Below are 19,311 nucleotides of genomic sequence, written 5' to 3' on the forward strand. Positions count from 1 at the left end.
CTGCCTCACTGAGCAGAGTCATGGTTGAGCGGTAACCCTCCCGGCTCTAGGCTCATGTACTACAACTCTGGAGACTGGGCTTCAAACCCTTCACACTACTATGCCTGATCCATTTCCCCCTCTGTTTCTCACCTCTCTGAAATGAAATCAATACAATTTGAAATCCACTCACTTTAAAATAAAAAAGTCTGCTATCTCAAGCAATTAGCCATGGCTGGCACGAAAACATCTGAGGGAGATTGCATCAACCTGCTTAGTTGCCAACTATATAACAAAAAATCCAGTTGACATTAGAATTTAGTTTGCTTCCACATGCAAAGATTTTACTGAGTTACAGTTTATATAAGGAAATCAGTGAATTGAAATTAATTCATTAGGCCGTAATCTATGGATTTCACATGACTGGGCAGGGGCGCAGCTGTGGGTGAGCCTGGGAGGGCATATGCCCCCCCACTTGGGAGCCCAGCCAATCAGAATAGGTTTTTACCCACAAAAGGGCATTATTACAGACAGAAATACTCCTCAGTTTCATTAGCTCTCCGGGTGGCTGGTCTCAGACGATTACGCAGGTGAAGAAACAGGATGTGGAGGTCTTGGGCTGGCATGGTTACACGTGGTCTGTGGTTGTGAGGACGGTTGGACGTATTGCCAAATTCTCTAAAACGACATTGAAGGCGGCTTATGGTAGAGAAATGAACATTAAATTCTCTGGCTACAGCTCTGATGGACGTTCCTGCAGTCAGCAAGCCAATTGCACGCTCCCTTGAGGCATATGTGGCATTGTGCTGTGTGTCAAAACTTCACATTTTTGGGATCTTTTATTGCAGCTCATGAGACATGGGACTAATACTTTACATGTTGCGTTTATATTTTTGTTCAGTGCAGAAAAGTCTATAGATCATCAAACTCCAGCACACTGGTGACCTTACTGCTCCATAAATGTAACAGATCTTATATTTCAGTCTCAATAGGCCTTCATCAGAGATTTGTACTGATGTTATTAGGAGATCAGGACCAAACTTGAGTTTGTATGGTCTATGTTGAATCATGATAAGGTCTGAGGATGGTGGGTGTTTCAAACTTTCAATAACACAGAGGTTTCTCCCTATTCTCTAATTTCTTTCTACACAGAGCTGGATGAGAACTTGCAGGAGTGTGTGGAGATCTTGGATAGTTACGTCTCGGATCTGCGCACCTTCATGAAGAGGTTTCCCTGGCCAACAGGTGGTGACACTTCCACCCTTGTCCCATCCCCCATACCTGTACCTGAGGAGGTGGAGAATGATGACTGGAGTTCCCTCTCTTCTGAGGTAAAAACACAGTGAAGCTTTCAGAATAGTTACTTTATTGTCATTTCTTCGACTCAAATTAATTGATTTGCTGTCACAATCACACACACACACACACACACACACACACACACACACACACACACACACACACACACACACACACACACACACACACACACACACAGGGAGCAGAGTGGGCATGAATCCTCAGCGACATCCTGGATGGGTAATCATGATAATGGCATGAATTTATGTCACGCTTTTTAACCATAGGCCTCAAAGCGCTTGACATTGTGCTAGGGTAACTCTTCTCATCCACAAAAGCCATTTTGCACTAGAATGGTTCTCCCCAATTGGCTATAATTACATCATTATCTACAGTAATGACCAGATATCCGATTTCTGATACTGTGTGTGTGTTAAGGAGGTGGTCGAGCGGGCAGTGCTGACCAAGCAGATTCCCCGGGCCCAGGCCTACCTGAGGAGCCAGAACAGGCCAGATCAGCGGCTGGAGGAGTTGAGGAGTACGGGGCTGCGTCTGGCCTTCAACTGCCTCAAACACAGAGACCTGGAGCAGGCCACTGCACTGCTCAGGAACATGGTGAGACTATGGCTATGTTCGGTTTGCTTTTACTAATCCATTCTGGAAGGATTCTGTATGGAGGAATGGTCTAAGATCCCTCCGAATGCGTTCTCCAACTCATAAAACCTTTTAGAAAAAAGCTCATTGCCGTTATCCTCACAAGGTGAGGTATCGAAGAGTATTGAAAACTGTGGTGTCAATAATTTCTCTTCTACCTTTTTGAGAGAAAAAAATATTACTTGCTAACAAAATCTCTTTCTTTGAGCAATTGTATTAGTATAAAATAATTGAATTTCCCCAAAAAATGTAGCATACAATATAATAGCCCAGTATTTGAATTTATTTTACACAGTCATTTTTGCCCATCTTTGTCAAGGGTGTCAATAATTTTAGACCCCACTGTTGGTTGCCCTTAGAGTTGTGCAAAGTTGGTAGAATCTTATTCTAAATGATTCACAGCTGTAATGGCTGCCAAAAGGGCTTCCACCAAGTCTTACCTCTGGGGTAATCTTTATCAAGGGTGTCAATCATTTTAGGACCTCACTCTATATGTCATTTAGCACACGCTTTTATTCAAAGGCACTTCCAGTCATGCATGCATTCGTTTTACTTATGGGTGGTCCTGGGAATTGAACCTACCATCCTGGCGTTGCCACCACCATACTCTACGAACTGAGATACAGAGGACCAACTCTATGTAGTCAGACATTTTACAATATGGAGATGGTTAAACAATATGACTCAGCATATTCGTAGTTAGACAATGATGAACAATGGTAACAGTATTAAAAAAAACTAAATAAACAATATAGCAGCGAGCAGCAATGAACGGGGTTCAGAGGATGATAGAAAGGACACAAGATCAGTTGAATAGCAAAGCAAGCACTCTATCATGTAGGAACAATCTTCCTTTATTCTCAATCATAAGTCTAAATACAACATGTGGAGTGAATCTGATGTCTGGTTCATGAGGAGAACATGATTGCTCCTCCGCTCTCTCCACTGGCTTCCAGTTGAAGCTCGCATCCGCTACAAGACCATGGTGATTGCCTACGGTGCTGTGAAGGGAACGGCACCTCCATACCTTCAGGCTCTGATCAGGCCCTACACCCAAACAAGGGCACTGCGTTCATCCACCTCTGGCCTGCTGGCCCCCCTACCTCTGAGGAAGCACAGTTCCCGCTCAGCCCAGTCAAAACTGTTCGCTGCTCTGGCACCCCAATGGTGGAACAAGCTCCCTCACGACGTCAGGACAGCGGAGTCAATCACCACCTTCCGGAGACACCTGAAACCCCACCTCTTTAAGGAATACCTAGGATAGGATAAAGTAATCCTTCTAACCCCCCCCCCCTTAACCTCTCTAGGCTAGGCGGGACGAATTCGTCCAACCTACGTAACAGCCACTGCTATCCTGTGGCGCGATTTTCAAAACCTTAAAAATCCTATTACTTCAATTTCTCAAACATATGACTATTTTACAGCCATTTAAAGACAAGACTCTCGTTAATCTAACCACACTGTCCGATTTCAAAAAGGCTTTACAACGAAAGCAAAACATTAGATTATGTCAGCAGAGTACCAAGCCAGAAATAATCAGACACCCATTTTTCAAGCCAGCATATAATGTCACCAAAACCCAGAAGACAGCTAAATGCAGCACTCACCTTTGATGATCTTCATCAGATGACAACCTTAGGACATTATGTTATACAATACATGCATGTTTTGTTCAATCAAGTTCATATTTATATCAAAAACCAGCTTTTTACATTAGCATGTGACGTTCAGAACTAGCATACACTTCCGGGGAATTCGCTAACATTTTACTAAATTACTCACGATAAACGTTCACAAAAAGCATAACAATTATTTTAAGAATTATAGATACAGACCTCCTCTATGCACTCGATATGTCCGATTTTAAAATAGCTTTTTGGTGAAAGCACATTTTGCAATATTCTAAGTACATAGCCCAGGCATCACGGGCTCGCTATTTAGACACCCGGCAAGTTTAGCACTCACCATAATCATATTTACTATTATAAAAGTTTGATTACCTTTTGTTGTCTTCGTCAGAATACACACCCAGGACTGCTACTTCAATAACAAATGTTGGTTTGGTCCAAAATAATCCATCGTTATATCCGAATAGCGGCGTTTTGTTCGATGCGTTCCAGACACTATCCGAAATGGTAAAGAAGTGTCGCGCGCATGGCGCAATTCGTGACAATAAAATTCTAAGTATTCCATTACCGTACTTCGAAGCATGTCAACCGCTGTTTAAAATCAATTTTTACGACATTTTTCTCGTAGAAAAGCGATAATATTCCGACAGGGAATCTCCTTTTCGGCAAACAGAGGAAAAAATCCCAAAGGCGGGGGGCGGTCGGGGTCACGCGCATAAGCCAGTGTCCCTTGATCGGCCACTTGAGAAAGGCGATAATGTGTTTCAGCCTGGGGCTGGAATGACGACATTCTGTTTTTTCCCGGGCTCTGAGCGCCTATGGACGACGTGGGAAGTGTCACCAGATTAAATCGGGTATGTTTTTTTATCCAGCCGTGTCAATACTGCCCCCTAGCCCTAACAGGTTAAAAGATTTAGATGCACTATTGTAAAGTGGTTGTTCCACTGGATATCATAAGGTGAATGCACCAATTTGTAAGTCGCTCTGGATAAGAGCGTCTGCTAAATGACTTAAATGTAAATGTACATTTTTAGCATTAGCGTTACATATGCAGTAATTCGTTGTTAATAGTTTCCTTATTTTTTTATATATCAATACCATATTCAGTGGGCTTCATCTTAGGGATGTCCATGATAGCGATGACAAGTTTCAAGTTGATAGGCCACCGTGGAGTGGATTTCCAGTGGTTTAAATTGACACATAAAATCCGATTTGGATTTTTCAACTCAGCCATCTCTTAGCCAATCCCTTGGCTTTTCTCAAACTAAGTTAAGAGATGTACCATGACCTGTTACTTATCGTTCATGATAATAAGTTTTTCCAAGATGGAGGAGAATCTTTCCTGATAGACCTTATGAAATGTGGTCAGCATTAGAAAAGACACTTGCATACAAAATTTCAAGTCTCTAGGTCAAACAGGGCGGTGAATAGGAGGGTTTAAGTGAGATTGCTTATAACAGAGCCACCTATAGGCCAATCATCCCATTCTTTTTCACCAAGTTATTCATGGCCTCTAGTTTCTGTGTGCCAAATTAGAAAAAAAGGTACCAATCTATGTTTGAGTTATTTGACTATGTCAAATATATTTATTTGTAATCTAAGAATAACAACAGCTTTGCTGTGAACCCCTAAAAAAGGTTTTCAACTTGGATAAATCTCACAATTACCCTTGGACAAAAGAACTCAAAGACATATTTAAGGAAGCTGATCTATAACATATTTAGACACAAGTTACGATGCAATGTCTACATGATCAAAAAAAAGTTAACCCTAAGCTACAAAGAGAAATTGTCAACTTATATATGGCTAAAACCTAAACTCAGAAATTGTAACCAGATCAAAGCACCTATGATCCAGAACCCTATGTCACCTGACAAGAAATCAAAGAACCTTTTTGAGAACTGGGATACTGCTTCTGGCAATTGAATTAGGTAGGTTCAATGCCATAAATAAAGAAGAGCGGCTATAGACTGGTTGTTTGTTTAGCAACAAAACCGACGCGTGCGCAGCTATGGGGTTGGCTTATATTGTTGGCAACATGTAAACTATATTTCGTTTCCAATGTTTATTGAAAACATAAATACATTTGCACAATGAGCACTTGTTGTCTCAAATACATCGTTGCAGTTGTTGGAAAGCTAGCTAGTAATTTTTTTACTATATTAGCATAGATGTGACATCAGTCTAACACCTCAAACCAAGACATTTTATCATCACTAGATAAAACGAGTACTGTACTAGCTCCGGGGTACCAATAATTCTGTCCATGCCATTTGTCTTTATAATTTTTTATAAAACTGTTAAACTTAAAATAGAATTGGTTCTGCAGTGTTGAAAATCCAAAGTTTTTTCAATTTCATCTTGTTTTAGAAGAGATGTGGGATTTCTTTTTTAATGCAAGTGTGCCAATATATTTGTCTGCAACTGTATGTATGTATGTATGTACTTGTGTGCATATATAAGTATGATCATTTTCTTTAGATACAGCAAATACGGTGTCTTATAAGCCCATGTGGGCTGGGCATCATGAAGATGCATGACACTATAATATAATCAACCAATTACTCAATCATATAAGATTACTTGACAGTGGTTACACTGCATGATTATTTTACATAACCCACAAGACATAGACAGAGCTTTGCTATTCAATGTGCCCAGAGTCTGCGAAAACAGGGATGATGTTAGCATCTCACTCACACCCCATGACCGAGCAGGAATGTTGGTGTGTCCTCCATGACTAAATGGTAATTTCTCATGCAACTGAAACAGGAGTCTTCTTGTTTTTATGTTGTTTTACTGTGGATAAAAAAACGTCAGCGTTCTCTGTTTTCAGGGTTTCAACGTAAAGAAGCAACTGTATAACATATGCCTCTACACAGATGACCGGGACCTAAGGGACTTTGTGGTAAGACCAGCATTTTGAGTAAATGCAATGATCGCATCTAACATTGGCTTTCATTATTTGGATGATTTGACTGTTTTTAAAAACTCATTCCAGCCAGACAAGGGGGTACACTGCATTGAGTTTAAAAACATAGTCCTTATCAACATCTCTTTATGAACATTACCTTTTGAACTCATTACCTTTTGCCAGCCTCAACGGCGTTATTACTGAGTCTGATTAAGATTTTGGGGGTTTTCAATTACTGTGTGCAGGTGGAGGAGTTGTCAAAGCAGAGCTATTTGTCTGATGAAGAGACACAGAGGGTGGAATTCATCAAACAGATTGAGGCTTTGTGTGCGGTGCCTGAGACGCGCTGCACAGACCCTGTGGGCAGACAACGGTACGAGATAAAACAGACTATTTACTGCATTTGGTTTTTCAGTTTAACTTCATGTACTTTTCTCCTGTCAGGAGTTCTTACACTGTATCCACCTGGGTCGTGTTCTTTAGTCACCAAACAGAAGAAAACACATAAAAAGGGAGGGACTACCTGTACTTGTGTGTCCTAATGAACATGGCCCTGGATGCCAGTAGTTGTTTTTCTCTGCTTACATGACATTTTAACATGTTAGCAGTAAACATTTTTTTTTTTTTTGCTCAATCATTTATCTTTATCTTTAGTCTTGCTCTATGGCAATCACTTCCTGTTTCAATGTAGCATACTGTACTGTGTACTGCTTTCTCTCAGGGTTCCTCAGATGGCCCAGACAGACCCAGAGTCTAAGAGCCTGCTGGAGGAGCTGGTAGACCAGAGAGGCTCCCAGTCAGAACAGACACTGTGGAGTTCGCTGCGTCTGGACTGGGTCAGACATTGGGACCACAACACCCAGAGAGCCATCCTGCTGTCACGCCTACAAGACTCGGGTAGGACTCTCTTAACCCTTCATTCACACCCTATATGAGTAATTGTAAGTATGAGATCCCGACTTGGAAAAACATTCAGCTTTCAAGTGGTAAATACAAGTTGGAAACTCGTATCATCTATGGACCCCGACTTTCCCGTCATGCTGAACTCTGACTTCACCTACCACAGAAATTACTATGGTGACAGCATTTTCGGCACTTAAACAGATAATCCACTCCTATAATTAAACTCCTGTCAATTTGGTGATAGTCTATGTTCTATGACTGGGTAAAACATTTATTTTCACCATGATTTAACTTCTAAGTGGTCTGTCTGCAATCAGGAAATCGTGTTGTGCCACGTCATCATGATAAATTCATCATGAGAATTCCAAATGATCACATTTTCATATCACTTAAAAATAAAAAATACCTGCACTCCCGATCACCATATAAGCTCAGCTTCTAGCTCCTAAGCAACTTTGCACAAGCATTTCGCTTCACCCGCAATAAAATCTGCAAAATATGTGTATGTGACCAATAAAATCTGATTTGATTACATGGTATGGGCATACTTGTCGAGAACACATACACTACCGTTCAAAAGTTTGAGGTCACTTAGAAATGTCCTTGTTTTTGAAAGAAAAGCACGTTTTTTTGTCCATTTTAAAATAACATAAAATTGATCAGAAATACATTGTTAATGGTGGAGGCAATGTGATAGTCTGGGGGTGCTTTGGTGGTAAAGTGGGAGATTTGTACAGGGTAAAAGGGATCTTGAAGAAGGAAGGCTATCACTCCATTTTGCAACGCCATGCCATACCCTGTGGACGGCTCTTAATTGGAGCCTATTTCCTCCTACAACAGGACAATGACCCAAAGCACAGCTCCAAACTATGCAATAACTATTTAGGGAAGAAGCAGTCAGCTGGTATTCTGTCTGTAATGGAGTGGCCAGCCCAGTCACCGGTTCTCAACCCTATTGAGCTGTTGTGGGAGCAGCTTGACCGTATGGTACATAAGAAGTGCCCATCAAGCCAATGCAACTTGTGGAGGTGTTTCAGGAAGCATGGGGTGAAATCTCTTCAGATTACCTCGACAAATTGACAACTAGAATGCCAAAGGTCTGCAAGGCTGTTATTGCTGCAAATGGAGGATTCTTTGACGAAAGCAAAGTTTGAAGGACACAATTATTATTCAATTAAAAATCATTATTTATAAACTTGTCAACGTCTTGACTATATTTCCTATTCATTCATTTCATGTGTGTTTTCATGGAAAACAAGGACATTTCTAAGTGACCCCAAACTTTTGAATGGTAGTGGACACCCGTCTATATATCGCCATGACAAAGTATATATTTCGCTAAGATGTGCTCAAACTGAACAGTGGACCAAATTATTCAACTCCATTTTTCCTTCAACTACCATCACTCAACACAAATGTATACTCTCCCCCTTGCCGTGTGTGTGTGTGTGTGTGTGTGTGTGTGTGTGTGTGTGTGTGTGTGTGTGTGTGTGTGTGTGTGTGTGTGTGTGTGTGTGTGTGTGTGTGTGTGTGTGTGTGTGTGTGTGTGTGTGTGTGTGTGTGTGTGTGTGTGTGGCCGTGGCCGCACTGTGCCTGTGGGGCTGTTGCGTTGCCATATCAACATCAGACTCCACTGAGCCACACGACCTGCAGTTTGAACATGGTGAGATTGTAGACTCCTAAATTGATAGTGCAGGTTGTATTGGAGATTTTACAGCTAGCTACCTACTTCACATGCTGATATTGACTTTGGTATTATCAGAGACATCTTATAGTCTTGGGGGGGCTTGAGGCTGTGTGAGAGCGATAAGATTTTACAGAATATTACAGATTTCTCCACACACACAGTAACGGTTGTACATTTTGGGCAAATCTGATGACAAGCCGAGCATTCTGAGCCCAAACTGACATCTTTCCAAGAAGTAGATTAGCATAAAAACAACTTTGTTTGAGGTCTGTGCTAGTTTTCAAATTGCCTGAAGCTGTTGTCTCTGCCTGCTGGTTGCTATAAATGCGAGAGAGCATGCTCACATGAGAGGCAATGCCCGCTTACACAGACCGGAAGAGTGACAATTTGTTTCAGTGGAGATCTTGTATGCTTTGTCCTACGAGCTAATCTTCATCAGCTAACATCACTTTTTTTTAAGCATTTCTGTACAGTAATCAACACAAGCAGATAAAGCAGATAAAGGCTTCATAATTCATAAAGGTAATGTTAACTGACTGATGTTATCTCATAGAACAAAACGTATAAGATCTTCTAAGCCCGTGTTAACCTCATACCTTATTCTCGGCATATATCCCAAAACATTCTTTCCCCATTAATATCCCCAATTGGAATGGCCAACAAACCAGAGGTAGAAAATGTTAACTAATTTCATATTTTTAGGATGAGCTCTATTATAAAAAAGATTGTTCTCACATGTTAGTATTATTTAACCCGGTAAATCATAGGAATTTGTGGTTTTTGGGTGTATTATTCCTTGAAGGACAACAGCAAAACGTTATTTATCCCAAAATGTAATAGATGTACTTTTAATTTATGGTTGACGTAGCTAGTTAGCAAGTGAATGATCCCAAGTTGTTGTTCCGAGTTGACAAGTCGCTCCTCTGATAGGTTGTGAATGCGGCATAAGTCCTGTTCATGCTAGGGCTGTCACTTTTTTCCCCCCAAACATTGATGTTAAAAAAAAAATGCATGTGATGATGGAAAATGCAATATTGTCCAAAAATCCATATTGACATACACTGTCTGCTACCAGAGGTTTTATACAAATCTATCACTTCTCTTTGCTGCTACTGTCATTTAACCAGCATTTTTTTTTGCCTTGTATGGAAAGCCATCAACAGTTGGAGTCTAACATTTGGTGTTGTCTCCCTCATAAATTACCATGCTACCGCAAATTGAGCAACATAATAGCAGCGTGTGCAACATGACATGACCTGTCAATTGAAACAGCGGGAAACAACTGAAAGCAACTACAGTGAGGGAAAAAAGTATTTGATCATCTGCTGATTTTGTACGTTTGCCCACTGACAAAGAAATGATCAGTCTATAATTTTAATGGTAGGTTTATTTGAACAGTGAGAGAGAATAACAACAAAAAAATCAATAAAAACGCATGTACAAAATGTTACAAATTGATTTGCATTTTAATGAGGGAAATAAGTATTTGACCCCTCTGCAAAACATGACTTAATACTTGGTGGCAAAACCCTTGTTGGCAATCACAGAGGTCAGACGTTTCTTGTAGTTGGCCACCAGGTTTGCACACATCTCAGGAGGGATTTTGTCCCACTCCTCTTTGCAGATATTCTCCAAGTCATTAAGGTTTTGAGGCTGACGTTTGGCAACTCGAACCTTCAGCTCTCTCCACAGATTTTCTATGGGATTAAGGTCTGGAGACTGGCTAGGCCACTCCAGGACCTTAATGTGCTTCTTCTTGAGCCACTCGTTTGTTGTCTTGGCCGTGTGTTTTGGGTCATTTTCATACTGAAATACCCATCCACGACCCATTTTCAATGTTCTGGCTGAGGGAAGGATGTTCTCACCCAAGATTTGACGGTACATGGCCCCGTCCATCGTCCCTTTGATGCGGTGAAGTTGTCCTGCCCCCTTAGCAGAAAAACACCCCCAAAGCATAATGTTTCCACCTCCATGTTTGACGGTGGGGATGTTGTTCTTGGGGTCATAGGCAGCATTCCTCCTCCTCCAAACACGGCGAGTTGAGTTGATGTCAAAGAGCTCCATTTTGGTCTCATCTGACCACAACACCAGTTGTCCTCTGAATCATTCAGATGTTCATTGGCAAACTTCAGACGGCATGTATATGTATTCTTGAGCAGGGGACCTTGCGAGCGCTGCAGGATTTCAGTCCTTCACGGCGTAGTGTGTTACCAATTGTTTTCTTGGTGACTATGGTCGCAGCTGCCTTGAGATCATTGACAAGATCCTCCCGTGTAGTTCTGGGCTGATTCCTCACCGTTCTCATGATCGTTGTAACTCCACGAGGTGAGATCTTGCATGGAGCCCCAGGCTGAGGGATATTGACAGTTCTTTTGTGTTTCTTCCATCTGCGAATAATCGCACCAAATGTTGTCACCTTCTCACCAAGCTGCTTGGCGATGGTCGTGTAGCCCATTCCAGCCTTGTGTAGGTCTACAATCTTGTTCCTGACATCCTTGGAGAGCTCTTTGGTCTTGGCCATGGTGGAGAGTTTGGAATCTGATTGATTGATTGATTGCTTCTGTGGACAGGTGTCTTTTTTACAGGTAACAAGCTGAGATTAGGAGCACTCCCTTTAAGAGTGTGCTCCTAATCTCAGCTCGTTACCTGTATAAAAGACACCTGGGAGCCAGAAATCTTTCTGATTGAGAGGGGGTCAAATACTTATTTCCCTCATTAAAATGCAAATCAATTTCTAACATTTCTGACATGAGTTTTTCTGGATGTTTTTGTTGTTATTCTGTCTCTCACTGTTCAAATAAACCTACCATTAAAATTATAGACTGATCATTTCTTTGTAAGTGGGCAAACGTACAAAATCAGCAGGGGATCAAATACTTTTTTCCCCCACTGTAAGAAATATAAAGTTTTTCTTCATATTCAATACTGTATTGAGCAGTTAAATGAACAGTTGACACTATTTTGGTCGATTCAACCTGTGTTTATGTTTGACCAGCAGTTGTCAGTTCCTGTGACCCGGGGGTCCTGTGGTCATACCTCACCTCCCACCACGACCAGCGGAGGGTAACCGAGTGGATTGAGAGCCTGGCCGCCCAGAACGGTGACCCTTGCAGCGCCCCCCAGTGGCCCGCCCTCACGGCAGAGGTGGTCAACAACAACACCCGGTGTAGCGCCCACATGAGGAACCACATCCTCTACATGTTGGCCAGGTAGACCGTATTCTGGGATCAGCTTTGTCCTGTTTGAGGACAGTAAAGTGTTAACTATCTGTTCATCTCTCGTGGATGCATGTAAAATAGGATGGTATCGTAAGACTCCTTACAAACACGGCACTTCGCCCGGGTTACGTCTTCGTGGGCGTGGCTTATACTGGGTACAGTGCACTTTTTTGTATTTATTTTTATTTAACCTTTATTTAACTAGGCAAGTCAGTTAAGAACAAATTCTTAGGCAAACTTTGTGCCCGATGCGCATTCATGTAAAAACGTTTTACCAGACACAAACTCGTCGACACGAAGTGATGGTGAGTTAAGATAATTTACAACAGATATTTTGTAGGCACTAGTGTTGCACTGTACACCGAAGCTTGGTTGATTACTAGAATTTTTAAAATGTTTGTGAAATCAACTAAATGTATTGAAGTTATTAGAAAATGTGTTTGCATAAGTCTATCATAAGACATGTACAGAATGTACACTACCGGTCAAAAGTTTTACAACACCTACTCATTCAAGGGTTTTTCTTTATTTTTACTATTTTCTACATTGTAGAATAATAGTGAAGACATCAAAACTATGAAATAACACATAAGGAATCATGTAGTAACCCAAAAAGTGTTAATAAACAAATCTAAATATATTTTATATTTGAGATTCTTCAAATAGCCACCTTTTGCCTTGATGACAGCTTTGCACAGACTTGATATAGGCCACCAAGTGCTAACAGTCAGTATCTAAATAATATGTGTGAAATTCTTGATTAGTGTATGTGATGTAAACAGCGAGGTCTAGTTTCTTGGAGACCTGAATATTAACTGGTTTTCAACATGCTGTCCGCTCAAGAGGAGCTTCTTTACTGTAACCAGTGCCTATAATCTGGTTCAGGTTATTAATCAACCTACCAGGGTGTTTACAAACACTACAGGAAAAATATAATTCATATGTATTGATCACGTTTGTACTAATACTGTAAAACGTTGTTCTAAAGTTGTATCCATACCCATTGGATGCAGGGATCACAATATAGTGGCTATATCCAGGAAAGACAAAGTTCCAAATGCTGGGCCTTAAATAGTGTATGAGATCATACAAAAGATTTTGCTGTGACTCTTATGTGGATGATGTTAAAAACACTTTTAGGTCTGATGTGATTAATAAAGTGCTTCCAGACGCTGCACTTCATGAATATATGACATTTCTTATTCCAATTTTTGATAAACATGCAACTGTTAAAAAACTGACTGTTAGAACTGTTAAGACTTCGTGGATTGATGAGGAATTGAAAAACTGTATAGTTGAAAGAGATGGGGCACAACGAGTGTCTAATGAATCTGGCTGGAAATCTGACTTACTGCAAATTGAGAAATTATGTGACTAAACTCAATAAAAAGAAAAAGAAACTATATTATGAAGCCAAGATCAATGATATAGTCCCGTGTGGCTCAGTTGGTTGAGCATGGTGTTTGCAATGCCAGGGTTGTGGGTTCGATTCCCACGGGGGACCAGTACGGAGAAAAAATTTATGAAATGTATGCTCTGGATAAGAGCGTCTGCTAAATGACTAAAAATGTAAATGTAAATATACAGTGCTTTCAGAAAGTATTCAGACCCCTTGACCTTTATCACATTTTGTTACATTACAGCCTTATTCTGAAATGGCCATAAAAAAATATTCAGCAATCTACACACAATACCCCATAATGACAAAGCGAATATATGTTTTTAGAAAATGTATTAAATATAAAAAAAGACCTTATTTACATAAATATTCAGACCCTTTGCTATGAGACTCGAAATTGAGCTCAGGTGTACTTTTTCCATTGATCATCCTTGATGTTTCTTCAACTTCATTGCAGTCCACCTGTGGTAAATTCAAATGATTGGACATGATTTGGAAAGGCTATATAAGGTCCCACAGTTGACAGTGCATGTCAGAGCAAAAACCAAGCCATGAGGTCGAAGGAATTGTCCCTAGAGCTCCGAGACAGGATTGTGTAGAGGCACAGATCTGGGGAACAGTACCAAAACATTTCTGCAGCATTGGAGGTCCCCAAGAACCCAGTGGCCTCCATCATTCTTAAATGGAAGAAGTTTGGAACAACCAAGACTCTTACTTGAGCTGGCTTTCGGCCAAGTTGAGCAATTGGGGGAGAAGGGCCTTGGTCAGGGAAGTGACCAAGAACCAGATGATCACTCTGACAGAGCTGCAGAGTTCCTCTGCGGAGATGGGAGAACCTTCCAGAAGGACAACCATCTCTGCAGCACTCCACCAATCAGGCCTTTACGGTAGAGTGGCCAGACGGAAGCCACTCCTCAGTAAAAGGCACATGACAGCCTGCTTGTAGTTCGCCAAAAGGCACCTAAAGACTCTCAGACCATGGGAAACAAGATTCTTTGGTCTGATGAAACCAAGATTGAACTCTTTGGCCTGAGTTCACCATCCCTACGGTGAGGCATGATGGTGGCAACATCCTTGATGAAAACCTGCTCCAGAGCACTCAGGACCTCAGACTGGGGTGAAGGTTCACCTTCCAACAGGACAATGATCCTAAGCACACAGCCAAGACAACGTAGGAGTGGCTTCGAGACAAGTCTCTGAATGTCCTTAAGCGTCCCAGCCAGAGCCCAGACTATCGAACATCTCTGGAATGACCTGAAAATAGCTGTGCAGCAACGCTCCCCATCCAACCGGACGCGCTTGAGAGCATCTGCAGAGAAGAATGGGAGAAACTCCCCAAATACTGGTGTGCCAAGCTAGTGGCGTCATACCTAAGAAGACTCGAGGCTGTAATTGCTTCCAAAGATGCTTCAACAAAGTTTTGCGTAAAGGGACTGAATACTTATATAAATGTGATAGATTATCACATCCTGATATGTGTGTGTGTGTATATATATATATATATATATATATATATATATATATATATATATATATATCTCTAATATATCTATATCTCTAATATAACTCAGAGGGTTTTCTTTCATGGATGCTTCTCTAATGTCAAACTTGTAAAGTGTGGTGTACCACAGGGCAGCTCTCTAGGTCCTCTACTCTTTTCTATTTTTATCAATGACCTGCCACTGATGCTAATGATTCAACCATATACGCATCAGCAACCACAGCTAATTAATTCACTGAAACCCTTAACAAAGAGTTGCAGTCTGTTTTGAAATGGGTAGTCAATATTAAACTGGTCCTGAACTTTTGGTACAAGTTATTCCCTAAGTTCTAGACCTCAGCTGAATCTGCTATTGAATGGTGTGGATGTTGAACAAGTTGAGGAGACTAAATTACTTGGTGTTACTTTAGATTGTAAACTGTCATGGTCAAAACATATAGATTCAATGGTTGTAACGATGGGGAGTGATCTGTCTGTAATAAAGAGATGCTCTGCTTTTTTGATACAACACTCCATAAAGCAAGTCCTGCAGGCTCTAGTTTTATTTTATCTTGATTATTTTCCAGTCATAATGGGTCAGGTGCTGCGAAGTAAGACCTAGTTAAGCTCCCGAGACGCAGCAGTCTAAGGCATTGCATCTCCTTGCTTGAGGCGTCTCTACAGACCCAAGTTCGATTCCATGCTGTATCACAAACGGCCGTGATTGGGAGTCCCAATTGGCCCAGCGTCGTCCGGGTTAGGGTTTGGCTGGGGTAGACCGTCGTTGTAAATAAGAATTTGTTCTAAACTGACTTGCCTAGTTAAATAAAAAAGCTGCCGCTGGCCAAGAACATAGAGGCACATCTTGCTCTTCATTGTAATCAGAGGGCTAATATTAATACTATGCATGCCAGTCTCTCTTGGCTGAGAGTTGAGAAAAGACTGACTCTGTCACTTGTTTTTATAGGAAACATTCATGTGTTGGAAATAGTTTGCATAGTCAATGTACACACAGCACTGACATACACACACCCAATTACCTCACCAAAAATACCACCAGGGGTCTTTTCACAGTCCCCAGGTCCAGAAAAATTCAAGGAAACGTACAGTATTATATAGAGCCATGAGTGTGTGGAACTCCCTTTCATCTTATATAGCGCAAGTGAACAGCAAACCTGGTTTAAAAAATAAAATAAATAAACACCTCATGGCACAATGCCTCTCCCCCATGTGAACTACTTGTTGTGTGTATGAACTGACATGTATGTGTAACTGATAGATGCACACACACGCACTACATGTTGTTTTAAATTGTAAAGTATTTTGTCTGTAATGTCGGACCCCAGTAAGACTAGCTGTCGCCACTGGCTAATAAATCAAAACATTTTAGTAATTTACCAGACGCCCCTTTCCAGAGCAACTGCATACATTTTCATACTGGTCCCTCATGGGAATCGAACCCACAAGCCTGGCGTAACTAGCGCCATGCTCTGCCAACTGAACCACATGGGACCTTGTCATAGAGAACATAGGTCTATCTGTCAACCAATGTGAAAGAATCCAGATCAAATGTTTGAAATGGTTCAGCTGCCATGAAAACAAAGGCGTCAGTCACCTCTAGAAATGACTTCAATGCTCTCCATGCTGCCCTTTTGCCCTTTCCATGAAACTGCATGGAAGCCTGGCAAAGCCAAACTCTTGTGCATTCCAAGCTTTTCGCAGATGGTATTGATGCAAATCTCCTGTTATTTTTTAGCCATACCAAAAGCAACCCACAGCTTTTTGGTTGGATAATCCTTGGTAAGATAGAAGAACAGCCCAGCAATGAGATCTGTATCCACTGTTGAAATGATAATGGTCTGTGCACCCTTTTGAAGGGCATCTTTAAGATGAAGGCATACTTTAGTGCAGGGGTGTCCAACCCTGTTCCTGGAGAGCTATCTTCCTGTATGTTTTCGCTCCAACCCCAGTTGTAACTAACCTGGTTCAGCTGATCAATCAGCTAATTATTAGAATCAGGTGGGTTGGAGTGAACCTACAGGATGATAGCTCTCCAGGAACAGGTTTGGACACCCCTGCTCTAGTGTCTCACTCTTCATGGTCACATTATGGCATTGATGTCAGAGACCTCTTTAGCACCACAGACTTATCAGTTGTAACAGATATTTTCCTTCTTCAAATTCATTCCCATACACCATATGTGTCAACATTTTCAAAAGCCCCTGTTTGTTAGTAGGATTTCTGAGAAAGTTAGAAAGCTTCCATGTAATTTCTATCTGATGCCTTTCCCTCACTTTTCTCTCATTGAGTGTCCCACACTATTGATTCTATTGCAGTTTTTCAACTGGTGCTCTACCCAAGGCAGGAAGATACTACTGCCATATTCGCCAAATGTGTCAATGATTTTGACATCAGAAGAAGAGGGCGTGGTGGGAAGGAGTCTACAGCAGTCAGGCGTAGCAGATCAGATTTTTTGATTGGCAGGTTAAGCGTTCCGGTATTTTTAAGGATTGGAGGACATGGGTTATTTTCATGAGATAAAGGTTTCCATCTCGAAACTTGCTCGCTATGTAAAATTGAAAAGTGTACAATCACATTTTAATGCTGATATTAACTTTCTCTTTTGTGACTGTGCTTGCCTTAACATTTTTAAACAAACAGTGGTACATTTTCCCTCTTAATGCTCTGGTGGATGGATGTGTTCCTATCCACAATGACTTCCTTGAGAAGTGCCGAGTTTCTCAATGGTAATGAAATCTTTGCTTGCACAATTGCATGTATCCAAAACCAGGAATGGAATCCCCTTACTTGAGATTGTTGCACAAGCTGGCCATTTGATGTCTGGTGTGATGAACTTTGCTCGTGTTGGAGGTTTTGTGTTAAAAGGGGACACTACATTCAAAAGCTGGGATTCAAAATCAACCAGTAGAATGTCCTGCTACCATCCATCTCCAGAAGGCAGTGGGGTTCTCTGTTCCTTTTAGAGGGTTTCCCGTGTTCCTTTTACCAGCTAATGGTTTTGCACATGGGCTTGGTCAAGTGGCATGCATTAGAACCCGTTTTGTGTTTTTGGCAGGACCAGGATGTCTGAGAATTTTTATAATGTTAGCTGTAGAGCTTTCATGTCTCAAATGTGGATTGGAATCCACCTTGCATAGTTAGTTCTGTCCAGTGCAAAGAACCAAGTCCTCGAATGTTCCAACATAAAGACCAAAATCTCTAGTTATGTGTGTACAGACAAAAATCACTAGTCTTTCAAATTGAAGAACAATGTTCCAGAACTGGAATGTTGAATACCTGCTTTCCATGTATGAAAATAAGTGCATGTGGATTCGAACAGCCAAACATCTTTCAGGAATTTTGACAATGAACATAAAGTAACTTGATGACTGTGCCTGGTTTTGGTCAAGTGTGCTGCCACTCCAACATATGCTTACCCAACACCTTACAACGTTCCCTGTTGGTCCCTTACCATTTTCCCTCAGGACGTTAGCTGGGTAGCTGTCTGGAATTAATATTATATGTTGATTGTTTTGTATATCTTTAGCTAGCTAACCAACAAGACCTAACATTTTAAGTGAACAAAATCTGTGGCTAGCTTTTTTTGACAGAACAACCATGTCCGGTTTAAAGTCGTATTGCAATTACACATGTTCCCAATCAATTAGCTACATAATATAACTCCTAGAGTCTGTTGGCAATTCTATCTGTAAGGTTACTCAGTCGGTCGAGCAGTGAATTTCAAACATAGATTCAACCACAAAGACCAGGGAGGTTTTCTAATGCCTCGCAAAGAAGGGCACCTATTGGTAGATCGGAAGGGGAAAAAAGCAGACATTAAATATCCCTTTGAGCATTGTGACGTTATTAAAACTTGTCAGGGTTAGGGTCCTTTTTTCTGAATTTCCGTCTGACTAATGTGCCCAAAGTAAACTCCCTGTTACTCAGGCCCAAAAGCCAGGATAGACATTAAATATCCCTTTGAGCATTGTGACGTTATTAATTACACTTTGGATGGTGTATAAATACAGCCAGAGAGGAAGGAAACAGCTCAGGGATTTCACCATGAGGCCAATGGTCACTTTAAAACATTTACAGAGTTTAGTGAGTGTGATATGAGAGAACTGAGGATGGAGCAACAACATTGTAG

The 19,311-nt window shown here is 41.1% G+C and overlaps 1 protein-coding gene across 3 annotated transcripts in view; it reads left to right on the plus strand.

Annotated features, from left to right (window-relative positions):
* The window catches only part of spg11 (SPG11 vesicle trafficking associated, spatacsin), a 90,385-nt gene that overhangs the window by 13,423 nt on the left and 57,651 nt on the right, over positions 1-19,311 (plus strand). For 2 of the 3 annotated variants that reach the window (XM_014123970.2, XM_014123972.2), the window contains exons 10-15: positions 1,132-1,310; positions 1,717-1,893; positions 6,397-6,468; positions 6,720-6,847; positions 7,196-7,371; positions 12,060-12,273. In XM_014123970.2, coding sequence (XP_013979445.2) covers positions 1,132-1,310; positions 1,717-1,893; positions 6,397-6,468; positions 6,720-6,847; positions 7,196-7,371; positions 12,060-12,273 — 946 coding nt within the window. The remainder of the gene's footprint in view (positions 1-1,131; positions 1,311-1,716; positions 1,894-6,396; positions 6,469-6,719; positions 6,848-7,195; positions 7,372-12,059; positions 12,274-19,311) is intronic. The other variant, XM_014123971.2, reaches the window with a different exon arrangement.

This window comes from Salmo salar, chromosome ssa10, assembly GCF_905237065.1.
Source record: "Salmo salar chromosome ssa10, Ssal_v3.1, whole genome shotgun sequence".
NCBI classification, from domain to species: domain Eukaryota; kingdom Metazoa; phylum Chordata; class Actinopteri; order Salmoniformes; family Salmonidae; genus Salmo; species Salmo salar.